The sequence below is a fragment of the Bolinopsis microptera genome, chromosome 13 (genome assembly GCF_026151205.1).
Source record: "Bolinopsis microptera isolate Bmic1 chromosome 13, MBARI_Bmic_1.0, whole genome shotgun sequence".
NCBI lineage: Eukaryota > Metazoa > Ctenophora > Tentaculata > Lobata > Bolinopsidae > Bolinopsis > Bolinopsis microptera.
The window spans coordinates 7,046,319-7,056,898 of record NC_087084.1 but is presented as its reverse complement, the minus strand read 5'-3'; the positions used below and the strand labels follow the sequence as shown (position 1 = coordinate 7,056,898).

Sequence of the window (10,580 nt, the reverse complement as noted above, 5' to 3'; positions counted from 1 at the left end):
TTCCAGTTCAACCTGAATGTATTTATTAATTAATCCAGAATACTCTTCAGATGTCATGTCCTCACATTAAAAGCGAAGTGAAGGCCGAAGAAGAGGATTTGAGAAGCAAAATTGGAGGTTTTCTGTGTCCAGCATGTGGTGAACAACTTTTCTACGAGAAGTATTTCCTTGAACATATATCAGGGAACGTATAAACGTCATTATAAGCCTGACCTACGAGTACAAGATGAGGAGCACAGTTTGTTACATGAGTTTGCTGGAGGTTCTGTTCATGAAAATAGTCATGTTACACAACAAGATGGTTGTTGTGTTCAAAATAAATGCGATGTTGTTAAATCAGAAGTAAAAACTGAGCAGAGTGAATTCAATGGAGAGGCTGGAGGTTTTCTCTGCTCAGTTTGTGGGGAAACATTTCTGGAGGGGGACAGTTTTATTAAGCATATCAATGATCACTTTAATAATTCTAGCAAACGAAAAAGACCACTATCATGTGCTGAATTTCAAAATGACAGTGATAATATAGGATCTGGGATGAGTAATAAATCAGACAATTCTACTGTTTCTCAGGAGATTCACAATTCTCCTGAAGATATTCGTGCCGGTAAAAAGCAGTTGAAAAGTCCTGATTTTTCATATTCAACTACACGAAAAAGAGCTCTTCAATATCACTTAAAAACTCACTCCGGAGCGAAACCGTTCAAATGTTCAGATTGTCCGTATACAACAGCTAAAAAATCACACCTTAAACGACATAAGTTTTAAACTAATTACAACACTACAAATCTATTACATTTATTGAGAAAATTATGTAATGTAACGCGATGGAAGTTCTTTAAGCGGGCAATTCCAGTCCAAACCCTGGAAACATGACATAAAAGATTCGTTTTTACTTGTTTGAATGAAAAGCACTAATATGAGTACTCACTCGGGAGAGAAACCATTCAAATGTCCAGATTGTCCCTATGCAGCAGCTCTGAAATCACACCTTAAAAAAGATATTTTGAATGTATTGTTTTTGTATATTAGAGCTTTAACCACAGCTACAGGTAGGTTGGTCTGCACGGAGCCCCACAGTTTCAATTCCTTGTTTAACTAGCCGCACAGTGAGGATATCCATTGTGTTCACCAGGTTAGGCACATAACCAACACTACCCTGCCAAAGTCAGCTATATACTATGGTTTTCTCGAAAGTATTTTCTTGTATTTGACTTTCGTCAAGAAAGTACTGTTACTTTCGGTTCAGATGTATAAGCTAGCCTTTATGTGGTCCACAGGCCAGATGAACCCCCACACTCTTCTCACTCAGCTACGAAGTACGAACTGAGATCCATTTCTGGTATTAGCAAAGCTTATTTTATCAAATAGTTTGATACAATTATTTCTCGCGATAAGAGACTTCCCCTAACCAGAATCAGCGTAAAATTGGACGAATTAGGTGATTTTAAAGGATACGCCAGTAAAATATATAAAAAAGTGCGTTTCTAAAGCAAAACTTGTAGTTTTGCTAGTACATAAGTTAAGTTTTTGAACATTTTTCCACATTCGAATGTGCCCCCCCCCCCCTGCAGGGTCAGTGGGCCATAATAATGGTTGCTCAGAAATGATGGCCTATAACATTGTTTTTACTGTCTATCTACCAAATGCAACTTCTAAAAGTGTTGAATTTGCAGTAGTTAATAAGTGTTTTCAGATATTGCTGTGTACAGTGTACAAATGTAACTAATCACATACCAATTCTCTCCCTGTAGCTATGCCAATATGCTCAGTCAGTTCCCGTCAATGCTATGATGATGGAAAAGAGTTTGCAGAACAGGCTCTGGTCTTTGACCAGGCTGGTGATATTGCAGCTGCTATCTTCTACTACACTGAAGCTGCTAATGTGCTCCTTACAGCCATCAATGTAGACGCAAGGTTTGCTTTCTTTATTTATACTGTCATGTCTTGTATTGTTTGCGTTGATGTGGCTGACTATCTTATCATCTTCATAAGCAATTGTGAATGCCAACAGTTTGCAGTGCTAAAACATTTTTTTGTTCACTTTGTACACTGTATAGTGTATGTACCTTGTTAATCTTTAACGAGTGTACAGATTAATCCATTGAAAAGTCTTCAGTCAGTTTAGACATCATATGAAGTATGGACTGTTGAGTATTGAGTGTTGAGTAATCATGAGATGTTCTAATAAAACAAAGAACATTATGTGAATCTACTGATTAGGATTTTAAAATGCTACATTGGAGCAATTAACTATGTACAATGTATATATATTGAACTGTATAACATATCCACCAAATTGTTATACAGTTGTCCTTAAATGGCAAATAATTCATACTTTAAAATCCAGAAAATCATCATGTGAAGATGCAAACTTTTTGCTACTTATATTTACATGTATACCAGCACAAACAATCCAATCGATTCAAAGATATCAACTATCATAATATAAAAGTTGTACTAAGTAAGTCGAACAGATACATATTACAGATATACTGCGGTATGTACAATTAGTGGATGATGCTTCAATTCCCAGCTTAAATGTTTTAACAAAAAATACATAGGAAATAGCATAATCAGATTCAATTAAACGAATCCAAGCAATTAACACCAGCGATGTTATATCCTCAAGCAAATTGTAAAGCCCCCAGAAAAAAACCCTAGGTTGTCAGTTCATTGTCCAGTATTTTGGTTCAACAAATAAGTTCACTGGCTCACTGTGCTCACCAGACTGTGACCTTAGAATTTTGGGTACTTGAATGATATATTGACAGTAGTTTCTTTCCTTCCTGTAGTTCAAAATGCTGTGTTCTTCCAATTAGATCAATCACTGTCAGTTTCATCAAGTCAGAGTGTTTGTCTCCTAACTGGTATTGCACGTCTTGGAGACTCTACCAAATCTCGAGACCACTGTTGTCTTGGTTGCTCCTGGTCCCCAAGATCTTCATTTTCCGTATTTTCCGTATTTTTCTGCTTCCTCTTTTTCTTCACTAACATCAACAGTAGCATCACTGCAATCATTGAGATAACCATCCCCACGGTCATGAACAAATATTTTCTTCTGTTCTCTTTGTTTCTGACCCGACCTGACTTCTTCGAGATTATCTGCGTGCAGGGTCGAGGTTTTGCGTCCTCAGAACAAACTAAAGTTTGTGTTGATGTGTAGTTAAGACTTTTTACTCCGTAACCCTGGTCGCATTGTATATCTACTTGGTATCCTGGAAGAACAAAGGGGAAATTTTCTTTGTTTCTCAAAATTCCACGAGGAGTGGAGAACTGGGAAAGTGGACAAGACTTTCTTTCTTGTTGATAGATATCGGGATCTCTAAACGATATTCCATGGAGTGATTTGTCCGAATAGCCGAAACCTTCTGTGAAAAGTATGAAAAAGAAGTCTGATCCCTTCTCGCCCCCAGATATTGAGAAGATTGAGTGCACTTCCTGGTCTGTTCCATGAAAACTTGATGGTTCCATTTTTATGAAAACTAATTGCGAATCCTCTTGTTTCGGCAAAATTGTTCGACATTTTGATAATATTGCCATATTTAATCTGGCCTCGGCCTCGGCCTCGAGAACAAGAACATCTAGACACAAGTCCAACTCATCTGCTGGAGAGATTTGATAAAGATCGCTTCCCTCCACTTTAAAATCTTCATGAATTGTCTCTTTCAGTACCCATTTGCTTCCTTCCACACAAGATTTCCATATCAAATGGTAGCTGATATCATCTCCTGTCTTTAAGGATTTACCTTTCGCCAGACAAGTAATCTGTACCTTTGCTTTTTCAATCAGAAACCCAACCTTGTCCCGGCTGAGCTGCAATATTTCTGGTATACCTGCTCCCAAAGTATTCATCTTTGATTGTTCCATGCAATACTTGTGGAGTGTAAATGGATCCCCTTTCTCAACGTCACGGTCAGCCAAGAGGGAATGTTTGTTGAATAAGGAACAAGTACTGCTCACAATTTGAAAGGAGAGCTCCATGCAATTTAAAGTGTATTTGCAATACAGCCAGCATTGTAGTGATCCTGTTGTACTGAAGGTGTTTATAAGACCTTTCGTGGGGTTTTTCACCAGGTCAGTCCTAAGGCACTCTATAACATCAGACACTTCATTATTTGCTGGTGTGGAAACATTTGGCGGCGAAGTATATGACACTTCTGAATCATTCATCCAAGCTTGAACTGTTATCACTTTTACAAGGAATGTGACCACAAGTGCGATCGGCATATCTGCAAAAATTACATTTAGTATCACCAAGAATCTGAAATACCTTAACTACGAAAGTTTAATTCGAAAAAACTTTGTTTTTAAATTTTTGCAGAAGACTGATCGACTCGTTGGGAATTGTTTTCGGATTATTTCTGTTTTTTATTGCTTTTCATACAATTCATACCTTAATTTGATTTTGAAACCACTCATAGATGTTCGTTTTAAATCACACATCAAAATGTAATCTTAACCGACATCTCTGGTTCTTTTAATGTTACTGGTTCTTTAATGTTACTGGGCTTTTCTGCAGCATTATATGAGTAAATGAGTGTAATGGCCTTTTCACTGCGAAAATATTTGTCCTAGTCCGGATTTTTACGATAATATTCGTGCCTCTGAAAATGTTTATAGAAAGTTATGGTACAAGACTTTATTCGGATACCGCAACATTATAAATTAAGCTCTCGACCGTGTTATAGCAGCAATGATTTATAACGAATATAATAAATATTATCGATGACTTTGTCAGTCTGCAAAGAACAACACTAAATAAAAAAAGATCTTTTGAAACATCGAGTCTCCCCATTATTATATATAGTGATATTTTCAAAGCTCCTGACGCAAAAACCTTTGTCTTCACCAGCATGTCTTAGTCATGTGACCAGTCATGTGACCAGTCATGTGACCAGTCATGTGACCAGTCATGTGACCAGTCATGTGACCAAGAGAAGCATAAAGGGTTTCACTTGATGCGATATTTTGCGAAAAGCACTCAGAATAGTGGTCCATTCAAACATTTAATGTATTGGTGAGTTGAGATATTTGCCAATTGTGTATTTTCCATTAATATGGTATGTGCAGTGAGGCGGCAGATCTACATTTTCAATAGAGCTATAAATAGTCCTTAAATACCTATAATGTCCGTTTGCCGATACTGACTCGTCACTCGTAATACTAATGTACAAGTAATGAATTGAGACGTGATTGTTTTACACAGCAATCCACATATTTAGGTCACGTGATAAACAAACTCCTCCCCTTGAATTACCTGGTCCCGTTTAATGGAATCTAAAGTCTAATCCCAACAAAGCACTAATATTGGTAATCTTGTTTTGCTCTTATGAGTGGGTCAATCATTTATTTTTAATTGTAGTTGACGAAATGAGAGTCTCCACTCAGTGTGTTAAAACATAATTCTTTGTCGACGTTTCGGCTACATGCCTTTGTCATAAACAGGACGTACTGAAAACTTACATAGCTGCAAAAATACAATGTTAAAATAATCTATTAATACTACGAAAATAACAACAACAAATAACATCTTAAAACACAACAACGATCACAAATTCTTCCAAAAGAAACATAAAATATAACTGCTAAAAGAAACCACACCGCAACAAGCCGTGAACAATTCCTCATAGTACTACAAACATTTTACCAAGATAGCTCCTTCATAAAACTAAGTAATCAAAAATTATCTAGGTTTATAAGTTCAATATTACATTAACTTCCAAGTATATTTTATCCAATCACCTTCATTTACGGACTCAGACAATTGAGTATTTATTTCTGGGTTTTCACGTTTTATTAGAACCGACTGCCACAATTGACGGTCCACATAGTCTTTACATCTTTTTCGAACTATAAACCGAAACGGTATGTTTGGTATTGAAATGTCTGCATGCTCCTCTAGGTAGTGCTTCCCCATGGCCGTAGATTTATTGCCATCCCTTACTGATTTGTAGTGTTCCCAGGCTCTACTTCTTTTAAACCTACCAGTTTCCCCAATGTAGGACTTATTACATATTTGGCATATTGATTGGTAGCAAATGTTTTTGATCATGCAGGATTTATCGCACTGATAGCATTTGCTGTCACTTTGTTTATTGCATTTTGTTTGCCCTAGGCTAGATCTTGTTAAAGCTTCCATGAGACGTTGTCCTGATGTGAATGTTACCCTGGTGGAATCCAAGAGGTTTTGATTTCTTAGGGTATAGTAGACTTTTCGACACGTCTGTTCATTTATATAAGGTAATGATAAGTAAGCTATTTTTGAGTTCTTTTTAGGCGCATTTTGTTTATCCAGTGTATTCTGTGTTTCTCGAATAAGTTTCTTGACAATATTAGGAGGGAAACTATTCTTCTTTAGCATATCTGCTATTCTGTTGATACTGAGATCTTGTAGTTCAGGTGTGGAGCTGTTATTGATAGCCCTTCTGATCTCATTTTTGGCTGAGTTCAGAATCGTTCTACGAGGGTGAGCAGAGGCATAATTTAGGAATATGTCCTGGCTGGTTGGTTTAACAAATAAGGAAAAATCTAACCTCTTGTCCACTGTATTCATAAAGATGTTCAGGTCCAAAAATGCAACACAATCTTTGGAGCACTCATATGTGAACTGTATATCCCTGTTCAACGAGTTAATGTAGTTAAACAGCAATAGTACTGTGTCTTCATCTCCCTCGATTATGCTGAAGCAGTCGTCTACATATCTATCCCACATATCTATGATTGGGAGTCCTACTGGTTTGGGGGGAGCTTCTGGTATGTAGGAATAGTCGTTCTCTATCAGAGGCAATTCGATTGTACAGTAAACATAGATTATTGCAAAAGGTGGAGCTGGTTTCACACCCATGCCGAGTCCATTTAGTTGTTGGTAGAACTTTGAATCAAATCTGAAGTATCCTGCCTGTATGACTGATTTGAGGACCAAGTCAAAGTCCCCGAGGTCCATTCCATTTGTATCGATTTTATCCCTGTTGTTTTTTATGAACTTTATGATAACTTTGTGTCCTTCTACAAGTGGGACATTTGTGTAGAGGCTTTTCACATCAGCCGTGAACATTATGTGGTTTGTGTTTATTCTTCCCATCCAATGATCTTCTAATTTTTGCCGAAATTGAGGAGTGTTCTTAGTGTTAACGGGAACCAAGTCTAGTGCTTGGTTAAGTATATTGGTAACAAAATGACCTAGTCTTTCCGCTGGTGAATCTACTTGGGATGTGACAGGTCGCAAGGGTGGCGGTGAAATATCTTTGTGTGTTTTCCATGTACAATAAAACTCTGGTATACGAGGAAGATATGGATTACAATGTTCTCCGATCCAAGGATATTTTTGTGTAAGTGAAATTATCAAGCCATCTATATCTGTGTTCATGCGAGGAAGAGGATTTTTGGGCAGTTGTTTGTATGTACGAGTATCAGATAGCATTTCCTCTACCTTCTTAATGTAGAAAGTTTTATCTGAGATCACGAACTGTTTATCTTTATCAGCTACTTTGATTACAATGTCGTCCCTAGCTCTCAGCTTTTTAACTATCTTCTGTTGTTGGTCAATAGTTTTCAGAGTGGTGTGGTGTTGTTTCTTTCCTAGGGCCTTGTCATAATCCAATATAACTGCGGCTTTCACTGCCTGGAGAACGTGTTCTTTGGCTGGGTTATTAATTTGTTGAGGCTGAAATTTGAAATCTTCTGGTTTTCTTAGAAAAAGCGGCTTGTTAGTTTCGTCAACTACAATTAAAAATAATGCACTAATATCTTCAAATATATAATAATAATTAATTGAATTTTCATATAAGAACAACAATTTAACAAAGATTAAAATATTTTTCAGTATGAGTCACCTCCGTCCAACTATACTCAGCTACATTGATCGGGCAGAACAACTGAAGAAGGTGCTAAGCAGTAAGTATCTAATAATTTGAAACATAATTATAACATTATATCATCGAGAAAAGACAATTTATTACACAATATTATATACATCCGAATAAATAGTATTCAACTAAATTTGGCGCTAGATGATAATTGATAACATCAGAGTTCAGACATACTATCATGAATATTCTTTAATGGAGTAAGAGAGTAAGTGCAATGTGCATATATGCTATCAGCTAGCTGGTATATAATGGTCCACCTGACCACACTGTCACTCTAATTGGCACAATTGGCAAAAGCACCCAGGCGCCGTTATAATATTATAACGGTATAATCTGTCCAAACCTAGGATGCACTACATGAAGAATTCGTTATAACTTTGTTCGAAAAGCGGTTCTTTTGCAATAGTCAAAACGCGACAACTAGCGCTGGATGGCGACAACTAGCGCTATCCAGCGCCAGTTGTAGCCATCCAGCGCTAGTTGTCGCTATCCAGCGCTGGATAACGCTGGCCAGCGCAAAATATATATGTTCGATAATTGTCGCTATCCAGCGCTAGTTGTCGCCATCCAGCGCTAGTTGTCGCCATCCAGCGCTAGTTGTCGCTATCCAGCGCTAGTTGTCGCTGGCTATGCGACACTGTCGCACGCGATAGTTTGCGATGGCCAGCGTAACTGGCCATCGCAGAAAACAGTTCGATAACTAGCGCTGGATAGCGACAACTAGCGCTGGATAGCGACAACTAGCGCTGGCCAGCGCTGGCCAGCGCTAAGCGATAGCCAGCGCTGGCCAGCGCTGGCCATCGATATCCAGCGCAAAATTTTTGCGCTATTACTCGTCAGCTAGCGCTAACCAGCGCTGGCCAGCGCTGGCCAGCGCTAGCTGACGAGTAATATCGCAACTATATTGCGCTGGCCAGCGCTGGCTGACGAGTAATACTAATATCGAGCGTGCTAAATCACTCTACAGTCGATCTTCGAGATTGTTCTAAAAGGGCCCCCGATGGTTGTGTCCAACTTCAATCGATGTATTTTCGGACGCTAATTCCGAATCAACCCCCATGGGCCCATGACATAGGGTTAAAATGCTCTCCTGACGAGATATTGGCGAAAAACTGTACATGTATCGATCACGTGATATGACCGTATAAGGAAGTTAGTCTAATTTCTCGTTATTGTTAGGGTTTCAGCATATGTTTTTGTTAAGGATTGGGTTAGGGTTAGGGTTGGGATCAGATTAGAGGGTTGGGGTTTCGAAAAGTCGTTCAGAACCAGCTAGAGTCAGAGAATGGGTTAAAAAAGGCACGTGACAGTCAAGTGTAAAGTGATTAATCATCATCCGAGTAATATCGCAAGTATATGATTTTGATACATTGCGCTGGCTAGCGCTGGTTACCGCTGGCTAGCGCTGGCTAACGCTGGCTAGCGCTGGCTAGCGCTGGCTAGCGCTGGATAGCGACAACTATCGCTGGCTAGCGCTGGCCAGCGCTGGCTAGCGCTGGATAGCGACAACTAGCGCTGGCTAGCGCTGGCCAGCGCTAGCTGACGAGTAATAGCGCAAAAATTTTGCGCTGGATATCGATGGCCAGCGCTGGCCAGCGCTGGCTATCGCTTAGCGCTGGCCAGCGCTAGTTGTCGCTATCCAGCGCTAGTTGTCGCTATCCAGCGCTAGTTATCGAACTGTTTTCTGCGATGGCCAGTTGCGCTGGCCATCGCAAACTATCGCGTGCGACAGTGTCGCATAGCCAGCGACAACTAGCGCTGGATAGCGACAACTAGCGCTGGATGGCGACAACTAGCGCTGGATGGCGACAACTAGCGCTGGATAGCGACAATTATCGAACATATATATTTTGCGCTGGCCAGCGTTATCCAGCGCTGGATAGCGACAACTAGTGCTGGATGGCGACAACTAGCGCTGGATAGCGCTAGTTGTCGCCATCCAGCGCTAGTTGTCGCGTTTTGACTATCGCAAAAGAACCCGAAAAGCATTAATACAGGGTTATGCAAAAAAATGTTGGATTTTGAATGGTTATAATTTCGGAGACAAATACAAATTTCACTCCATTTTTGCATATTCAGTTCATAAAATGATGTCCATGCTACCGTAAATAAACCATACATCTCGAACTGTTGATTCCTTAAGATGTAATTATAAAAAGGCATCATGTAGCCGGTGGGCCCGACATGATACGACATATCTCGACACGTCGGGGTCTGTCGGGATATGTCGGGGTTTGTCGGGGTTTGTCGGGGTGTGTCGGGGTTTGTCAGGGTTTGTCGGGTGTGTCGGGGTTTGTCGAGCCTGGAGGTTTTTTTATTTATTTTTATTTTTATTTTTTTAAATTTTTATTTTAATTTTTTCAAATTTTTTTTTGAGTCTCCCAACAAAAAGCCGAGACGGAGTCATCAAGCTTTACGTGGAAAAACACTACACAAGAAGGCATCATGTAGCCGGTGGGCCCGACATGATACGACATATCTCGACACGTCGGGGTTTGTCGGGGTGTGTCGGGGTTTGTCGGGGTTTGTCGAGCCTGGAGGCTACATGATGCCTTATAAAACTTAATCTTACATTTATTATTCTAACTGTTCTAAATCCCCAGTGTCCCCCAAGGTTCAGGGAGGTTCAGCGCAGACAGAGGACAGTGCGCTCATGCGCAACATAGAGTTTCTTATGGAACAGGCTATACTGGGTTTGAATCTTTACTTATGTAA

General features: G+C 39.5%; 1 protein-coding gene across 1 annotated transcript in view; it reads left to right on the top strand.

The window, feature by feature from the left end:
* Positions 1 to 1,750: 1,750 nt before the first annotated feature.
* The window catches only part of LOC134824954 (calpain-7-like), a 106,240-nt gene continuing 97,410 nt past the window's right edge, over positions 1,751 to 10,580 (top strand). Inside the window, exons 1-3 of the mRNA XM_063836981.1 lie at positions 1,751 to 1,911; positions 7,820 to 7,890; positions 10,469 to 10,558. Of these exons, the coding sequence (XP_063693051.1) occupies positions 1,751 to 1,911; positions 7,820 to 7,890; positions 10,469 to 10,558 (322 nt within the window). The remainder of the gene's footprint in view (positions 1,912 to 7,819; positions 7,891 to 10,468; positions 10,559 to 10,580) is intronic.